Here is a 20,123-nt window from a genome sequence, read left to right on the forward strand (position 1 = left end):
TTAATGAATTTTGTAACTTGTTAAAGTGATATATGATTAAACCTTTATTGTTTATACTAGAAATTTAAAAATTTTGATTCAAACTAATGTGACTTTTATGTAATCATTTGATTTAATGTTAAATGTATATGTTATGCTTAAAAAAATTAAGTTCAAATTCTTCTTTCTTAATAAAAAAAATTGAATTTGATAAAGCTAAACTCACTCAAGATTCTAGATAAACATGGAAGCGCAACAGTAGAAGCAGTGCTATAACTAGTCCCAACGACTCATTGGTTCCAAGAGCTTAACCCAATGATCTGAATGTCAAACAGTTAATGGGATGTTGCATTTTTGCATGCTTCTGCTTTTCATTAATTTGCATAATCAAAGTCTATTTACTACAAAATAATAGCCCTATAGGCGCGGGCGTTAGGTAGACCTTTCCATAAGCTTAACTAACTACTAGGCCCATAGGTTTGGCCCGACTCAGACTGGACTTTGAAATGGGTATTAGCAGCAAATTGAAAGAATAATAAGTTGCTTTGCTTGCGCACCAGTTCTAGGACCCGGTGGAAAGTTTGAAAGTAGATGCGACTAGTGTTTGCATCTTTTAATATGTGGGTCTCAGAAAAGTGCCTCGTCAAATGAAGTCTAGGATGGCTGGATGACCACCATGAAAAGGTGGGTATTAGCTTTTGAAATGTTCTCTATTAGGTTCATGCCGCCTTAACTATAGTGTGACATACTCCTCTCTCAAGTTTGTAACTGATGTCCACTGTATTCAATATCGTGGTAGATAGAAAAATATATATAAATAGTAAAATAATAATTGAGAATAGGTAGAGAAGGTGAATGCTAGAGTGAAGCTGAAAAGTACTAAATAGAAAAGTGCTAATAAGAGAATTTAGAGAGAAAAACGTTGAGCAAGAATGAGGTAACTTGGAAAAAGTAAAGTTCTCTTGAATGAATTGTGAAGATTTATATATAATATCAATTGTAACAGTTAATCAAAAATAAGTTTTAATGTAAGTAATGAATGATATTATTATAAAAAATTTTAATATAAGTAACTATTATTATAATTTATTATGTAGATATTAAAATAATAATTTTATTGCATATAATGAATAATGATTAGAAACTTATAATGTAACCATTGAAGTAATTTAGTATAATAAAACTTATTCTCAAATAAAAAAATAATAAAGAAGAAACATACATAAAAAGTTATACAAGAATAAATTAAGAGAAAATGGTATACATAAACAAGTACAAGAGAATAAGAGAAGAAGAGAAAAACACTTGTACTATTTGTACTTTAGAAAAAAGTTAAAATAAAAACTTCTTAATTACCTCTATATCTGAACCACCAAATCAAACTTTATAAAACTTTTCAAGATAAAAATAACTCTTGAATTCTGTCACTTATTCTAAGTTATTTTCACTATCATCCGTATAAAGTGATTATTCTGTATAAAATAAAATAACAGTTCACTTACTCTAATTGTTTTGTATGAAATAATATTTCACTTGTTTTAATAATTTTACATAAAATAATACTTCACTTGTTATAATTATTGTTCAACATAAAATAATATTTTATTTATAATAATTGTTCTTATTATTTTTTATACAATGTTATACTATAAAATTATTATTATTTTTAAAAAAAAAACTGTTAATGAAAACCAAGACCACAATCTTAATTGTTTTCGAATTCTTTCCCTGTATGTATTCGATTGGTAAATTTGTCGCCATTCACTGATGCCTTTTCTCCCTAATTGCTCGACCTTGTAACTTGTCCTGCAGTTCAGTGCTGGCCAGATTCATCGTCTTCTCAGGTGAAGGGTCAAAGCAAATGGAAGAGTTGGCGCAACTGCAGCTGTCCACACTTCTGCCATCTTGGAGTACCTGAGTGTACAAGTCGTAGAGTTGGCAGGTACTGCTGCAAGTAATTAATCATGTGAAGGTATCTGCAGTTAACAGTTTATGGTGATGAAGAACATGATACCCTTATCAAAGGAACCATAGCTGGTCCTGGTGTCATCCCTCACATTCACAAGGCTCTTATCAAACAAGTGCCCTAAGGATTAATAACTAGGTCTCTCTTGATCGTTAGCTCAAAAGTCTTGGAAAGATTGATTTCTATGTATATTTGCTGATTTGTGATGACTTTTATCAGTATTGACAGGATGGATGGGTTGATTTCTCATTATGGTTGGCCTATTATTTGCACTGTTATGAGAATCAAATAACCGTCTGGTAGAAATGCCAACTCTGTTTTATCAATTCACATCGGAACTGGTTACTTTGCCACCCAATGAAAAGTTAGCCCAATTAATCAGCAGTCGAACATGATCAAATCTAAAACATGAGAAAATCATGAATAGACAGAGAAACATTAGTCCAAGCCATCACGACAACCCATGTACACTGGAAGCATAAGCAGATTGACTAGAAGACCTAACTGCAGCTATCTTTTCAACAAATAAACAAGATAGACTAAATGCAAATCCTAGTCGATCACTAACTAGTCCCTACAGAAAGAAATTGCAATAAAACAACAGAGACGAGTGGTGTTTATTACCTGAAGAGCAATCACTAATCTAATGCTGGAAAAGCAAAATGGTTAAATGGATTCTAGATTGCTGAAACCTTTGGAACATCCACTGGGAATTGGTGAATCTCATCCATCCATGGGCTTGTATCCTTAGCTGGATTTATGGTCCGCAGAGCCTTCCAAACAGCACTGTTGCACTTAAACCCTGAACCGAATGCTATTTGCCATGTTCTGTCTCCCTTCTTAATCCTCCCTTTGGCCTCTGTATAAGCCAATTCATACCAAAGAGAGCTGCTTGAAGTGTTACCAAATCGATACAGTGTCATTCTTGAAGGTTCCATATGCCAATCTGAGAGTTGCAAGTTCTTCTCCAACTCATCCAGTACAGCTCTTCCACCAGCATGAATGCAGAAATGCTCAAAAGCCAATTTGAAATCTGGGATGTAAGGCTTCACCTTCATCTTGAAAAATTTCCTGGCAACCAAAGTGGCAAAGAAGAGTAACTGCTCAGACATTGGTAAAACAAGAGGACCAAGGGTTGTGATATTAATCTTCAGAGCATCCCCAGCAACCGTCATCAGATGCTTTGACAAAGAAACTCCAATCCTCCCGGTAGAATCCTCTTTCTGAGTAACACAAGTGAAGCATTTATCATCTGCACCTTTGTGAGTTCGAATAGTATGGACCAATCTATACTTGGACCGCCATCCATCAAACCTTTTATTGGAAAGCAAAATTGCAGCCCCTCCCATCCGGAACAAGCAATTGGAAAGAAGCATGGACCTTTCATTCCCAAAATACCAATTCAAAGTAATGTTTTCCATGCTAACGACCAAAGCATAGGAATTTGGATGTGCTTGAAGAAGATCTTTGGCAAGATCAATGGATATCAAACCAGCACTACAGCCCATCCCACCTAGATTATAACTAATAATATTCCCTCTAAGCTTGTAATGATTAATTACCATTGCAGATAAAGAAGGTGTTGGATTAAACAAGCTGCAATTGACAATTAAAATTCCAACATCTTTAGGTTTCAAAGATGTTTTCTCAAAAAGCTGGTCAAGTGCGCCAAACATCACAGCTTCTGCTTCTTTCCTTGCCTCTGCCATGCATGGATAAGGAGGAATTGTTAAAACAGCTTCGGGGAGGTAAGTGGACTCCCCAAGACCAGACCTCTCAACAATTTTCCTTTGAAACTCAAGATTTTCCTCTGTGAATGTACCAGTCGAAACAGACCTTTCGATGAACATCTCCCTGGTGCATTTCCTAGCATCATCTGGCTTGTAACATGAAAACTCAACAAGGTAAACAGGACGAGGACGAGTAAGAAAATAAAGGGTTGATAAGAAAACGAGAAGGGTGGAACATAGGATCACAGAAATTAGATTAAAACGAAGATGGTCCCAAAGATCGTGGGGATCTTGAAGCGAGAAAGTGGAGAGTTGTGCAGCAATGACCATAACAAGAGGGGTTAAAAATATGTACATTCCATGAGTTATCAGGTAATGGTAGCCAAGTTTAACGTATTTCAGTTTCACAGATTGCTTGAAATCAGGAAGCTTGTTAGAAGGTAATCTTGGATTAGATTCAGACATTTTTTTTTCTTTGTTGGTGGGTTGTTTTGGTAAAACAAATGAACAAATGTTTATAGATAAGAAATTTAGATGAAACAGTAGTGAAGAGGAGAGTGCATTTTGAAGGAATTTCTGATGATGAAGTCGAAATCAAACAAAAGACAAGGTAGTTGAGGTTGGGTAAAGCTTTCCTTGGATTTTCAACAGCAAAGGAATTATAATGGAATTGGAACTGGTTTATTTAAAATTTCAGACTGTCAAGAAAGGTCCTTCGAGGTACAAACTAAGCTAATGCAGCTCTTATCAGCATTGGAATCCCTGCAAAAATGAAAGAGAAAAGACCCTTCATCAGAAAGAAACTAAAAGAAGACTTCACAGCTATGCATATAAAAAAAAAATTCTATAAACATTGCTGATTCTTGGAATCTAGAAGAGATCCAAAAGTGAAATAAAAATAACCAAAAAGGAAGAGAGATGAGAGGAAAAATGGGAGGAGACCCAGAAGAAGAAACTGACCTTACAATGTGGATTAGTAGGAGAGAAAAAGATCTCCTTACAGCTTCAGAGACAGTGAAGAGTTAGAGAAAGAGAATGAATGAGCGGAGGAAGTATTTGAAACTGCCTTCTGAAAAGGCGCTGCTTGCGAGTCCTAGACAGCACTCATACGGAGGCCAAATGGGAATTTAATGTAAATAAATAGGCAACAGGCTTGACTTAAACTTTGCTCGTCCAGTTTGAATTGGAAACTTGGCTTTTTTTTTTTGTTCTGATCTTGACACGTCAGAAGCTTGTGGTCTCCTTAAGCTCTTGTTCGTCAAGAAGTTGTTAAAAATCTTTTGCGACGGGCTTTTTCAACTCATTTTTAAAACGTACATATTGCCTTAAGAGCACATGCAATGCATGTGCAACCTTTGTAATTTATATTTACTTGGAATTATAAAAATGTGTTGTCTATGTCCTCCTTTCCCCGAAGGACATGACAATGCATGGGGTGAATATTTGCTTCCGGCAAAAAAATTAGCAGATAACCGTAGAAGCACTCAAAGTTTGAAAACATAGCACGATTGTGCTTCGAGGAGGACCACTACCAAAAGGCGAACAACATGACACCCAAAACCCCCCTCTTTTGTCCCTTTACAAGCGTTGGACAAAAACACCGCTACATCTGAATGTAGTACGTACTGTTCGATTCTATGTCGTCCATCCTCCTTTCAGTCTGCCAAGAAAAACAAATAATCAAAGCAAAACAAGAGAAAAGAAAATCAGTTGCTTGAAGAAGTTGGTATCCTTTTAATGATTTACACTCCACTTTACATATTATCATAAAAGGAGAAAAATAAACTGGGGGTTTAGATGTAGCATGCCGGTATGTAAATCTTTGGGGAAGAAGAGAAGAGAAGGGGCAGCAAAAAATAAAATGGAAAAAAGATGAAGCTGTCCCGACGTCCCTCAAAACGGGCTGTTTGGGGTTGTGATTGTGAATGGCAGAATCGGTCCTCGGGTCTTTTCCAGGTAAAAGAGAGAAATAAATGGGTCCAAACCTTTATGTAACTTTTGATGCTTCAATTTCTGTGAGTCACGTGCAAACCAAGCAAACCAGTCTGGCTTTTTTACTGCTAAACTTCAGAGCCACAGCCCTTTCAAGTCCCCAGCCAAGCTAAATCCATATGCATCACGTTTCGTACAGATTACAGATCTATCACGACAAGTGGATGGATCAGAAACCATCAGCACTGGGCTCTGCCCTGCCTTGCCTTGCCTTGAAACCCAAAATATGGTCCAACTAGTATAATGATGCCGCAGAGAAGCAATATGGACAGCCCTGGAGACTCAATTGGAACAGCAGAGCCTGGTCATTACCCACATCCACAGGTAAAGTCATGCATGTTGAGATCAATATGAGCAAAAAGAAATGAAGATTATCTTGCCAAATATGCCAGTTTTCATAATTTTGGATATCCATTTTGTATAATTCTAGTCATGTTATGATCTTATATTTTAAATATAAGATTATTCAAGTTACATGCAGTTGATCCTCAGTACATATATATTCGACACATTTAATAAATTGTATTAATATAATAACTAACATTATTCAATATATTCAACCCACTTAAACTCGTCTTTTCCCTCAAATTATTAATATTTAAACTAGACAAAGTAACATATTATTTGAATTTTAAATACAAAAATGGCAACCGCTAATACAAATTGGCTAACAATAACACCAACAGCGGGCTCCACTTGTGAGTTGCTGAAACTAATTCGAGTGTCCTAGCAAGATCTACGGGCATATGTTTTCTAAACTTTGCTGTTGCGTCCAAGAATGCCCAGGATAGCGGTCACATATTTTACAAGGTTTTGAGGAAAAATAAATAAATGCCAGCCGTTAGCGGCTAAAAGTATACCAAGTTACATTATAGATCACAGGAATACAATGATGCAAAATACTACAAATCTGGCAACAGTTTTTCTTATTTAAAATTTGAGGATTGATGAATTAATATATCCAACTATAATAGATAAACAAAATTCAAATAGAAACAGCAATAACACAGGAGATAAAAATTGAGGCAAAACTGAATGTTACAAACCGCAAATACAAACACCTTTCTACCCACTTTAACTTTTTGGGTCCTGATTGATACAGTCTTTTGTGAATGCCAATTCTGAAGCCAGTGCAATATGATCACTACCCCATTTCTGAAAAGACGGGGAGAATTTAAGCATATGTAATTTACACATTTCTCGTATTAAATCAGAAATTTTCAATCAAATTTGAATCTAAAAATCTTATATTTTCTTTTATTTCTATTAAAAGTCATTATCAATTCTTATTTATTTTAATACTCTTATAATTTCCCAAAAGCACTGCAGAATTTATTGATACCAAAGAAGTTGAGAAATACAGCTTCTATTTAAACTAGGTTTTGCTATCATACCTTTGTTGGGAATCCTGGTGTCCATTGCATAGCATGTTTCGGAATTGGAGCAAGCACCCTGACAGTCTGGAGACCTTCAGAACGCCTGAAAGTCAGAGCAGTGTAAAAGATTTAATTAATTCAAACCCTCACATAAACACAATACTATAACCAAATTCATTTTTAAATAAAAGTAAAAGCTAGCGGCTTATTTTAATCGACTAGATTAAACCATGAGAATTGTAAGATAAGGGCTCATTTGAAAAGCTCCATTAAGAAATGATCTCATATTAATGTGGTACAAGGAAAAAAAAATGTGTATAGCTTGGATAACATATCTTTTCATACCATCCCACAATGAAGGAAGATAAAGTAGGAAGAGGGCAAGTTCTAAGGTTTGACCTCAGCTCCTGATTGAACTTTGTATGTGCCAAAAAGAAACAGAGAAGGGTGGTTAAAATATCATTCAGACACTAGATCCAAGTCCATGTCAGATGTGTCCATAGTTTTACATGGAAAAACATTAGGAAGGCTGCAACTTCATTTGAATATGCCTTCTTTGTGATGACTCTCAAGTATATTCAAATCTAAGAAGCAGGACAACTACAACTACTTACCATATGTAATCAACGGTGCCCAAGAAACGCCTGTTGTAGCTGGTTACAAGAGGCTCCCCATCTAAGTCTCTTGTCCCTGAAAAATCCTGTAAAGGCGTGGAAAAAAAAATTCCAAATTTGAATTCATTTATAGTAATTATGCTTGCCAGATATCTAATAACTGAAAAGACTGAGAAAGTAAACCTCCACACTGATGTACCTTGACTTCTGTATATGTGCTTTTAAGCTGCAGAGAGTGTTCTAGAAAATTGCAGTCCTCACTCCCAGTTGCAATGGCTATTTCCATTGGGCTCCATACTGATGGATCATAAGTAGCCTGCTCAGCCTCAACGCCTTCAGAATCCAAGGAAGGCGATAAATCGTCCAGCATTTCATCACTTGGTAATGGAAATTGGGAGTTTTGGGAACTGAAAAATTCCTTGGAAGAATGATCCAAATCTGATGTTACTGATTGATCAGAGTTTGTTGGATTGACATCTTCATTACCATACAACGCAGTTACAAATGCATTATTGTCTTCAACAATGGTTCCACCTTCAATCATAGCTTTACTAAGCTCTCCAAAAGACAATTTATCCATTTTTTCTTCTACTTCAATATCAATCCCAGCAGATAGACCTGAGAAGTCTACTTGATAAGGAATTGAAGGACTAACACTGTTGTCATTAGCAATTGACCGGGATGACCGACTGCCTGAGATCCCAAGATGAGAAACTTCAACTGAATCAGGAGAATGAGTCTGGCATAATGACCCAGTTGACTTGGAGGTATTCAAAAACTCAGGGTCAGTTCTGACCCTGTTAGAATGATCATCCATCACAATGCATGTGTCTTCATTAGAATGGATGGTGATATCTATTCCTGTATGCTCTATCTCGGTCACATCAGAGCATACATTTTCAATACAGGAAAAATTGGTGAGAGAAAATCTTTGCTTATCATCATCCATCTCATCTATGGGAAATTTGACTTCATTATGACAACAGCTTGAACTTTTTTTTGAGCTATTATCTGAAATGAAGAATGTTGATCCAGTTTCAGCTTTTGCAACATCAATCACATTCTGGTGAGGTCCTGTGGTCACTTCACCATATTGTGCACTGCCATTGCCTTCCGTCTGCAAATTGTTGCAAGACATATCTGACAAATCCTGCATTGTCTCATTGGACTGAGACAAGTTGTTTATAGGAGCATCTTTGATATTTCTGTCTAGATTATTTTGTTTCTGTGTGTCAGAGTGAGAATCATTCTTATCCACACCAACCTCCTTGATATCTACCGTCGAAGGAACTTGCACTGAATTATCACCAGACTGAACCCTGTAATATTTTAGCAAGCTTTTCATCTTCAACAATCAGGAGTGCACTGAAAAGTCATTTGAGTGTCATAGACAGAAACTTGTACAAACCTTACCTGGAATTAGAATTATATGGCATTGGCAGAGGAATTTCGGCAGAAGCTTGTCCTGACACCTTATCTCTATCTACTCCTGACAAATCCAACTGCCTCAAATGATATAATCACAATCTTACTTGACCATCCATCGTCGAAACAAAGAGAGAAAAAGTTAAAATGTATTTACCTTTTTCTCTGAGATAAAGTTGTACAATGGACTCTGTTACAAAAATAAGATCTGATGTTGTAACTTATCAAAGTTGAAGATGCTGTAAAGAACAAATATAAAACAGACACAAACCATGTGGATAGTGCTTAACTAAAGCTTAAGGTGTAAAAGAAGTGAATACCTTGGGAGTGCAATTAAAATCCCCACAAAGAACTATGGGAGCATCATCCCAACTCTTTGAAACAGAATGAGCTCCTTCTAGGAGCCTCCTAACCTGTTTGAGGAAAACTTAGGTACAAAGGTTAGAACAACTACTACTATTATAAACTCATGCTCAGACTTAGGTAGAAATGTAGGATGTGGGTATGTTCACCTTTTCCTAAAATTTTAATTGTATTAGAGCATCATACCCTCATTAGTCATACCCATGTCCACTTTGATGTGTCAGATATGAGTTTGATACAGGTGCTTTAGGAAAATAAAGGGTCAAACCAGAATAGCAGGCAGACATTAAAATTAATTGAGGGCCAAATTAGCAAAGAGAAAGAAGAAATGGCATCTGTGTGCAGGGGGGAGGGTGGGAAGGGAAGAAAAAGACAAGGATAAATTTTTGCATGTATGTGGGTGTGCCAAGTTAAACAACAATGCCAAAGAGTTCTTAAAATTTAGGTACCTCTAGGTTAACTGAATCAAGGCATACTAATGTCTGCTTACTAAACCAGTTCAGGATCAATTTTTCCAAAAATTTTATAAACACGCCAGACTAAGCACAGCTGATCACGCAAACCAGCAAAGCACAGAGAGAGAGAGAGAGAGAGAGAGAGAGACTGCTAGGAAGTCAAAATATGAAGTAATGAAATCTACAGCAGGTAAGGAAACATAAGATGGGTCCAAAACCATTTCAATTTGCATCAGATTTTGGGCTTTTGCATGAATTGGCAAAGGTATCTAAAATATAGAGTCGAAAAGCAAGATGAGGTTCAGCAAAAGCAACATAAGTTATATGCACACAAGGCAGAACTACTCATCAAATCTGAACTCACACAGAAAGAAAGAATTTGACATGGCAATACAACACCTCGAGGCAGATTAACCTCAGGTTTTATAAGGTGCACTGTGATGAAGTGTGAAAGTCCAGCAAATAAGCAGCAAGACTGATCCTTAGGTGAAGCTGGTGCAATCAGGAATCATGGCCTCCACAGAGGGGGTGACAAGGAAAAACCTCTAGAGAATGCAACAAACTGTTACATCCATCCACTGAGTAATGAAATGTCCAGAAAAGCAAATACCTGGCCAAGCTTAATTTCTCCTCTTCTTGGGTTATATAGCACATGAATGTTACACACGACAACTTTGTTCCCTGAGCTGCAAATAAATGCTAATCATTTAACTAGGAATTGAAATGATCAAAAAGTTCAATGTGAATTTCTAATAGAATACTCAATGCAAGCAAGGACCAAATGCATATTGTAATGAGAAAGCACAAGTACCAAATGGAAGAAAAAAGATGTCCTCACAGCAACTGACTTTTAACTCTTCGTTCCAGTGCATAATATCATTTTTTCTAGTGCATATGATCTTGAACTACACAATAGGAAGTAGCATGTCCCTCCCCAAGATTCAAACCCAAGACCTCCAAGCTGGAATCTCAAATTCCTAACCACTGAGGTGTACCCATTGGGACTCAGTACATAATATCTTCGAATATAAATACTTCTTTCAAAACATACCTTTACGAAAAAACTTGATCTCAAGTATAAATAAAAAACATTACAGGATGTTTTGAATTTATTTTGAGAGAAAAGCATTAAACAAGTATAAACCATAAAATTTCTTGTTACCTTTTTAGTGGAGCTGCTGAATTTTCAGGGGTATGTTGGCTCAACAACTACATAGAAAAGTGTAAATAAATAGAAGTCAAGGCATGGTATATAATCATGTCAATAAAAACAAAGAAAGTTGGGATGAAACACAATCAAGAAACCCTTAATAGATTGGCAATTCCACTCAAGATTGAAATAGGAACGTGTAGTATACCTCAAGAACACATATCTGAGCAACATTATCCCGAAGTCCATGCTTGTTGAACTCCATATATTCTTCATGAAGTAACTTGAACCTAATATGAAGATTGTAAAATGATTCGATATACTTCAGTGCCAATGAAATTTTTGATGAGGGGTCATGTTGATAGCATCAACAGGGAGTCAATAAATACTCCAACAAAAATAAATTCAAAATCTTGAAACTGGGAAAAGCCCGAGAAATCCCAGGCAGCTTAACACCAATCAAGCGATTAAACCCTTGACTTGTAACTTGGGTACATAGCAAGTAATCATGCATGCAATCAAATACAACTATCAAAGTACATTGATATCCTTCCTTTAAAATGTAAAATTGAAAGGAATGTTGACTGTATAAATAAATGGAAATGTTGATGTAGTTTCCAATACCCAATCATTAAGGGACGTTTGCAGCAACAAACATCTTTGATATAGCTTTCCTAATGTGGCCACTTGTTTTTACAATAATGATGGATAAATTTAGAAATATGGTTCAGAATGTTCTCTCAACGTGGATCGATGACCATTACTAGGGAAAAGAATACCTAATAGACAGTGCCCTAACCAGTAAAGCAAGCAACTAAAAGGCACATTAAAGTTGTAGCATGGAGCTTAAAAATGACAAAATGCATAACTGCTGAACAGTAAAGCGGACAGCTAACCTCCTGCTTAAGATGGTAATTGAAATAATTGATAAGACTCATGCAGCAAATAGAAAAAAGTAGCAATTCACCACTTATTGATGACCATTATAGAATGATAAAAGGTGAAGGTACAATTACCTTGATGTTCGCCAAAAGATTGCACAACCATCAATAGCATTGCCAGTTCGCATCTGTCAAATGACCAAATAAGTCAGAATTCTGTTCTCCAGGGAAAAGTTGTTTGCATGCTCTTCAAGTAAAAGCATCAAATGTAATTTCTACAATATAGCTTTTCAAATCTGAAGCGAATCTGATGCACATACTAATGATGGAAACAGCTTCAGACACACAACAAACCTTCCAAATGCCACTATATCCCCTGTACTTCAACTGCTCCTCCAAGTCATGAAATTTATCAACCTCCTGAAATCATAGTAAAAGGAAACATACTATTTCAAATCTGAAGACAACACATCCACCCACCAAAACAAAGACACACACAGTCTCACTTATATATAAATCATCACTCAAGCGAAAACCGTGTATATCATCACCTCAGGGAGAGCCCAATTTGAATGTGTTTATATCATACCAAAGAGGCAAGGAGAACAATAGCCTAATGCCTTGTGATGACATGATTATCAGCATGGTATTCATTTTAAGATGAATAAGGAAAAATTTATCTAAGCTCCTGACAGTCCCAGGAAACACAAAATTTTAATGTGGCGGTCATAAGTTCAAACCTTGGGAATGAAGGGGGTTGGATTTATGGTAGGGAAGACGGCTACCTCCCATTGTGCTGCTCAAGACATACTGAGCCTCTGAGCCTCCACATGTAAACAACCATCTCCACCAAAGTAGCATGAAAATAAACCAAGCACAAACATCCTAGCATGATTACTTTTTCTGGAAAAACTAATAGCAACAGTCCACAATTGAGTCACTATTGACAAACCTAAAGTAAATTGAACTATTGAAGCAGTAATATAACTTTGAGTGAGATGCTACCAACTGAAAGTACTAACTTTACATTATAGGTAGAGAAAGCTTCTATCTATCATATTATTTTCAAGAAAAAGGTAGAATGAAATTACACAGCGTCTATATTTCATTCGCATACCTTTAAACTTCATTAAAGTTTTCAAATGTAACAGAGAGCGATTGGATAACCTGGAAACACATAATGTCTGCTGACCATAATCCAAGCTCAAACATTAAGTTCCTCTTTCTCCACTCCCAATTCATCATATGGTGAGGTATATGAAAGTAAAGATTCCGATGAGTACTAGAAAGGTAATCCGCCAATATATTATAGGAAAGGACAATAAACCTCTCTGCAAATGATATATACACATCAACAAACTTCATTAAAGTTAAACCAATTAAATGGACTACCTCCCAATTTGGTTTTTACTTTTACTACTTACTTTCTGCTATTTTCATTTTCGCTTCCTCAAGATTTTGCTAAAAGGAAAAAAGAAAATCATAGAAAAAAAAAACGACACTTGTTTGAAAATGAGCAAGTGGCTTAATTGTTTTATATAGAAGTAAAAGAGCGAATTTTGCTTTTCAAAAGTTAAATTTCTAGTTTTTAATTTTTAAATAGCATTGCAATTCTTTTCCTTTTCTTTTTGCAGCAAGTAACAAAAGCCATACGGAAATTAAAGTCAGTGAAGTCAGTTACCAGAATGCGGAGGCGGTGGAGTTTTTGCGTACTCCCATTCCCGGTAATCCCAGGGCTTGGAATTGCGTGGCCGGAAGGGCCGAGCAGCTTGATTTTGATCAAACCATTGGCGTGGCCGTTGATAACGGTTGTACGGATGAGACGGAGGCGGTTGACTAAACTGCTGCTGGTTTTGGTCGTAAGGAGACGGACGCCTAGGGCTGCAACCGAATTGCTGAGGCTGAAAAGAGTTTTGATTCGAGAAATTTCCTCGACGGAAGCCGAGGTTCGTTTCTCGAACAGAGTTTAAGTGCGAGTCTCCTGTGACTAGCTGGCCTCTTCCGCCGCTGTTGGATCGGTCCGAGAAGCCTCTGCACCACTGATTGCGGCCGCCTCGATACTGTTAAAGTTAGAGGACTGAAAGTTAGTGCATATAATTTGAGATTTAATATGCAGAGCAATGTAATTTGTGAAGGTGATGGAGGAGGTACAGGACGGCGGGAGGAGGACATGACGGCGGGGTAGGCGATAGCGGTCGCGGCAAGGATTTTTAGACGAAGAGAAGAAGAACGACGCCACATCGAGCGTGAGAATTCCAGTGAAGTGGAAGTGGAACAGAGCCTAAGGCATTTTGTAAGAACGTCGAAAACAAAAAATTAAAATTTTGTTATGAAAATATATGACAAATAAGATTACCTTGAAAGAATAATTAAAAAAAAGAAAATATTTAGAGAGGGAAATAATTTTATTAAAATGTGTATTTATAAATGAATTAAAAGAATTTATTTATAAGAAAATAATCTTTTTTATCTCGATAAGATTTATCATATGAAAATATATTAGATATATTAAATTCTAATCTAATCTAATTTAGATCAAATCTAGATATAAATAAATAGATAATTATAAAAAAAGTAAAAAATGACCTTCCTTCAATTCAAAAATATCTTTTTTTATAATTTTAACTATTTTTAACTAATTTTTAACATGACTTGATAACAATGTGCTTTAAATAATTTCAGACAAATTAAAATAGTTTCAATTTTCTTTATCCATTTAGACAAAAATTTTAAAATTAAATATCGATTTCTCTCTCTGATCAAATACTGTTTATCTCATCCTTCAAAGAGCAGAGATAACATTAAACTCTTTCTTATTTTATTTTATTTCTGTGGATAGTGGATCTTAGAGTTCTCAAGGGTAATAAACAACGATTTTACTCTTCTATAGTGGTTGTAGGTAACATGATGAATATGGTAACTGGATGCTTTCTGATGATGACTTACTTCGAAACATATGCTGCAATGGAGATGCCTATGTTGATGAGTTGGATTAAATTGGTTAAGATGATGGGTTCAAAGAGAAAGAATAGTTAAAGCATGTTTAATGGGTTTTTTAGTAGTTCACAGTTTTATTATGTTTGGGATTGAGATGATTGTTAAGCATGTTTGCTAGGGATTTTGATTTTTTATGAGATTTTAAGTTAAAATTGTTCAGGAATATTTTATAGAGGGAATATATTTTGTTTTTGCATGAGGGGAGTGAGCAAGGTTATCTCGATATGGATATATTTTGTCTTGCTTTGAAGGGTTATGGAGTTTTGTAACATATCTTTTATGAAATGCACAATTTCATGGCTTAGCAAAAAAAAATATGTGTTTTAGGTTCTTGAGTTAATTGCTTTATTCATAGAACTTAAAGTTAAGGAGTTGAAATTAATTAGATTAATTTTTAAATATTGTGAGACTGGTTTTTATTCATAGAACTTAAAGTTAAGGAGTTGAAATTAATTAGACTAATTTTTAAATATTGTGAGACTGGTTTTTAGGCATTGCATAACTTAATCACTGCGTGACTGGTTTTTAGGCATTACATGATTGGTTATAAGCATTGTATGGCGAGTTTTTAAGCATTACGTGACTGATTTTTAAGTAATACCTAAGTCACGCAATGCCTTACTAACTAGTCACGCAATATGTTACTAACAAGTTACGCAATACTTAAAAGCTAATCACGCAATGACTAAAGTCAGTCACGCAACGTCCAAAGTCAGTTACGTAATGCCTAAAATATTAGTCACACAATGCCCAAAAACCACCAAAACTATTGAATTTCATTTAACAAGATTAACAATTTCAAACGATACATCATATTCCATTTAACAACATAATTAACGAATACACCTACTTGCTAAAAAATGCTCAAATATTCAAAGGTTTTTCTTCTTATATAAAAAATCACTCCGAAATGCCTCAAAATACTCAAAACGCTCAAAAATTTTCTTCGTATATCAAAAATTATTTCAAAACACTCAAAATGTTTAAACTTTTTTTTTCTGGTAAGAAATACTCTAGAAATGAATAATCTAACAAGGAAAGCTCAAAGAATATGAGTCGGTTTGAGACGCAGACCTAAACATACTTGACCCATTAATAGGTTTCGGGTTGGAGCGCGGAGCCAAATAAATGGGTCAATTTCATTAAAGGTAATTTTATCTAAATTTTAATTCTCTTAACTAAAAATAGTTAAAATTATGAAAAAGTCTATGGTCAGAAACGCCTTATGCATGAAACCTATTTAAAAAAGAACTCATCATAAAAATATTCATAATAGTCCCCTTTGAATATTCATTATATTAAAAATATGTCTCATTAACACTTTACAAGGAAAAACCCTCATAAGAAAAAAATTTGAGCAAAGGAAAAAGAGTACATAATTCTTTTTCAAGAATACGCTTTTGAAATACTACCTTATTAAAAACCTTATCAAGGAAAACCCAACAGGAAAAACCTTGATAAAGAAAAGAAGTACCGTGTGTATTTTACTCCTTTAATAACTGCATTATTTAAGATTTTTAAAATGCTACATTCTAATTTTTTATACCAACTTTTCGAATGTTGCAGTAGGAAGGGCTTTAGTAAACAAATCTGCTAAATTATCATTTGAACGAATTTGTTGAGCACTAATATCATCATTTTCTTGAAGATTATGAGTGAAGAAGAATTTTGGCAAAATATGTTTTGTCCTATAACCGTTAGCATAATATTCCTTTAACTATACTATACAAGTAATATTATCCTCGTATAATATTGTTAGAATTTCCTTTTTAGTTGACAAGCCACATATTTCTCGAATATATTGAGTTAAAGATCTTAACTAGATACATTCACAACTTACCTCATAAATAGTTAAAAATTTTATGTGGTTAGAATAAATAGCAACTATAGCTTGTTTTATAGAATATCATGAAATAGTCATACTTCCATATGTAAATAATGAACTTGTATGGGATTGAGCCTTGTGTCAATCAGATAAATATTGAATCTGCATAACTAATTAAATATGATTTTAATGCATTTGAATAATATAAGTTCATATCCATTGTTCCTTGAAGATATCAAAGTATATGTTTAATTCCATTCCAATGTCTTTGAGTTGGAAAAGAACTATTTCTTGCTAATAAGTTCACAGCAAATGATATATTAGGTCGTATGTTGCTAACAAGATGCATTTGCTCTCCAATTACAATAAGATATTGTACTTTAATATCAAAAAGTTCTTCATTATCTTTAGGAGGTAGGAAAAGGTCTTTTTTTCACATCTAATGACCTTACAACCATTGATGAGCTCAATAGATGTGTTTTCTCTATACAAAATTATTTTTGTATTTTTGCTATATAATTAGATTTATGGATAAAAATTTCATTTGTAAAGTGTTCAATCTAAAGATTTAAACAAAATTTTATTTTTTCAAGGTCATTCATCTCAAATTCTCTCTTTAAGTAATCAATGGCTGTTGATTACTATTTATCAATTCCAATAATGCTTAGTTTATCAATAAAGTATATTTTTAATTTCATTCCAATGTCTTTGAGTTGGAAAAGAACTATATCTTGCTAATAAGTTCATAGCAAATGATATATCAGGTCGTATGTTGCTAACAAGATGCACTTGTTCTCCAATTACAATAAGATACTGTACTTCAAGATCAAAAAGTTTTTCATTATCTTTACAAGGTAGGAAAAGGTCTTTTTTTCACATCTAATGACCTTACAACCATTGATAAATGTGTTTTCTTTATATAAACTATTTTAGCACTTTTGCTATATAATTAGATTGATGGACAAAAATTTCATTTGTAAAGTGTTTAATCTAAAGATTCAAACAAAACTTTATTTTTTCAAGGTCATTCATCTCAAATTCTCTCTTTAAGTAATCAACGGCTTTTGATAACTGTTCATCAGTTCCAATAATGCTTAGTTTATCAATATAAACTGCAATTATCATAAATTCATATTTGAATCATTTTTTAAAAACACATGGGCATATAAGATCATTTTTATAGCCTTCTTTTGACAAAAATTCACTAAGGCGATTATACCACATGCGTCCAGATTGTTTTAATCCATATATAGATTTAATTTAATTTAATCAAATAAATTTCTTAAGAATACAAATTTTGTACTTCAAGCAACTTAAATCATTTAAAAATTTTCATATAGATATCGTTATCAAGTGAGCCATATAAATAAGCTGTAATTTCATTCATTAAACCATTTCAATCTTCTCATATATTGTCAGACTAGTTATTACAAAATTATAATTGCATCCATCATAAGGAATATATCTTTTCATCTTCAATACTAGATCCTTGGATTAAACTGTGTACGACAAGTCGTACTTTATATCTCATAATCTCATTTTTCTCATTTCATATTTGTACAAATACTTATTTATGTCCCACTAGTTTTATGCCATTTAGTATACAGATTACACATCCAAAAACTTCACATTTTACAAGTGAATTCAATTCTACTTTGATCGTGTTTTTCCACATTAACTAATATTTCTATGTCTACACTATTCACAGATATAGGTTCAAAATCCTCATTTTATTTCACAATATTAAGTGTTACATTGTACGCAAAAATATCGTTAACGTTTATTTCATTTCGGTTCTATCCTTTTTCCCTTCATGACATAATCTATTGAGTCTCTTCATTTTCACTAATTTCAAATATCTGAATTTTTTCTGAAATTATGCCAGGGGTCTCTTGTAGAGTTTTTATTTCCTTCTCTTGACCATCTAGAATATTTGCTCTTTTTCTTTTTTGAGGACTTTTATCTTTAAAATCGATTGGTCTCCCACGCTTCTAGCGTGTCTTAGACTCATTAGCAATAGTATATTGTCCTACATCAATTCTAATTGAAGCATTTGCAGCTGGTTTATGAGATTTAGTTACTCTTTTTGGTCAATAAATGCATCTGGCAACTAATTTGTTATATTTTGTAAATAAATTATCTTTTGTACTTTTTATTCACATTGATTTGTGTAAGGATCAAAATTAGATAATAATAATGTATGCCAAAATTTTTCTTTTTCCAACTACTTATTTTCTCCCTTTAATATTGAAAAATTTGTTTCATCAAAATGGCAATCAGCAAACCTTGCAATGAATAAATCTCTTGTTGAGAGTTCTAGATAGGTAATTATAAATAGAAATTCATATCTAATATATATTTCTAACCTCCTTTGAAGACCTATCTTTGTGCGTTGTAGTAGAGCAATTGGAACTTACACCGCACGTCAAAAAATTCTTAGATTGGAAATATTTAGTTCTTGACCATAAATCAATTGTATAAGAGAAAATTTATAATAACTCATTGGCTTAATGGTCTTACAATCAATTTAAGGCGTTTGATAAAGGATTCTGCTAAATCATTTTGTGTATAAAAATGATTAACAAATTGTTTAATATTTATTCCAATTGACATACAATATTTATTAAAAGCTTGAGACGTAAATTTAGCAGCATTGTTAAGACGAATTGTCTTGATTACATAATTAAAAATATATGCTTGCAAACATATTATTTGTACAAGTAATCTTGCAAATGTCAAATTGTGAGTTGATAATAAACACACATATAACCATCTTATCGATGCATTAATTATAACCATAAAATATCTAAATGGTCCACATGATGGATATATGGGTCCATATAAATTACCATGAATACGTTCCAAAAACGTAAGGAATTCAATCCCAACTTTAACTGATGATAGCCTTATAATTTATTTACCTTGAGAGCAAGCAGCTCATAAGTATTTTATCAGATTGAAAAATCTTTTGGTTTTTCAATAAATAATCATATTAATGTTTAATAATTTTTTTTACATCATTATTGATCCAGAATGGTCCAACTAGTTATACCAAACATTAAAATCATTAGTAAATTTTTAATTTCCTTTGAGTTTTAATTATTTTAATATTTGTGTAATTTAATCCAAAGAATAAAGCGATTAATTTTTTTTTTCAACACACACGTCCTATTTAAGATAATAGATATAATACAAACGTATTAAGTCTCTCTTTCATTTGTTGTTTCAATATAATATCTATTTATATGAATATCTTTAAAACTTAATAAACTTTTTTGAGACTTCAAAGAAAATAATACATCCTCTATTATAAATTTTATAAATTTTATTCCTCAATATAGTAAAATATTAGCTCTTTCGGAACCTTTAA

At 33.7% G+C, this 20,123-nt stretch overlaps 1 protein-coding gene and 1 pseudogene across 5 annotated transcripts; both read right to left on the reverse strand.

Moving 5' to 3' along the window:
* Window positions 1-1,153: 1,153 nt before the first annotated feature.
* LOC110410714 (3-ketoacyl-CoA synthase 11 pseudogene) lies at window positions 1,154-4,791 on the reverse strand (annotated as a pseudogene). Of its 4 annotated transcripts, none has more exons than XR_002444683.2 (3): window positions 4,636-4,791; window positions 2,570-4,437; window positions 1,154-1,927 (listed from the first exon to the last, which is right to left on the reverse strand). The product of XR_002444683.2 is annotated as a 3-ketoacyl-CoA synthase 11 pseudogene, transcript variant X4 (transcript). The 4 variants fall into 4 exon arrangements; XR_002444682.2 differs by having other exon boundaries at window positions 1,154-2,346; XR_016350838.1 differs by lacking the exon at window positions 1,154-1,927 and having other exon boundaries at window positions 2,372-4,437.
* Window positions 4,792-6,567: 1,776 nt separating this feature from the next.
* On the reverse strand, window positions 6,568-14,243 carry LOC110410878 (DNAse I-like superfamily protein). The gene is made up of 15 exons (XM_021420794.2): window positions 14,083-14,243; window positions 13,613-13,991; window positions 13,099-13,262; window positions 12,286-12,351; window positions 12,067-12,119; window positions 11,259-11,340; window positions 11,063-11,109; window positions 10,511-10,586; window positions 9,403-9,495; window positions 9,240-9,272; window positions 9,071-9,159; window positions 7,857-8,976; window positions 7,658-7,743; window positions 7,062-7,146; window positions 6,568-6,822 (listed from the first exon to the last, which is right to left on the reverse strand). The coding sequence occupies exons 1-15, from the start codon at window positions 14,170-14,172 to the stop codon at window positions 6,742-6,744; spliced, it is 2,544 nt and encodes an 847-aa protein (XP_021276469.1). The 5' UTR covers window positions 14,173-14,243; the 3' UTR covers window positions 6,568-6,741.
* Window positions 14,244-20,123: the final 5,880 nt, after the last annotated feature.

This window comes from Theobroma umbraticum, unplaced genomic scaffold (genome assembly GCF_002168275.2).
Source record: "Theobroma umbraticum cultivar Fairchild unplaced genomic scaffold, ASM216827v3 scaffold_56.0, whole genome shotgun sequence".
Taxonomy (NCBI): domain Eukaryota; kingdom Viridiplantae; phylum Streptophyta; class Magnoliopsida; order Malvales; family Malvaceae; genus Theobroma; species Theobroma umbraticum.

Bases quoted from the DNA above. Each gene is read 5' to 3' on its own strand.
- LOC110410878 (XM_021420794.2), bottom strand. From the start codon at position 14,172: ATGTGGCGTCGTTCTTCTTCTCTTCGTCTAAAAATCCTTGCCGCGACC. The intron at 13,263-13,612 runs GTAACTGACTTC...TATCATTTGCAG, and splicing joins TCCACCGCCTCCGCATTCTG to AGAGGTTTATTGTCCTTTCC. The intron at 9,160-9,239 runs GTAAATACATTT...CATTTGAGGCAG, and splicing joins ACTTTATCTCAGAGAAAAAG to TTGGATTTGTCAGGAGTAGA.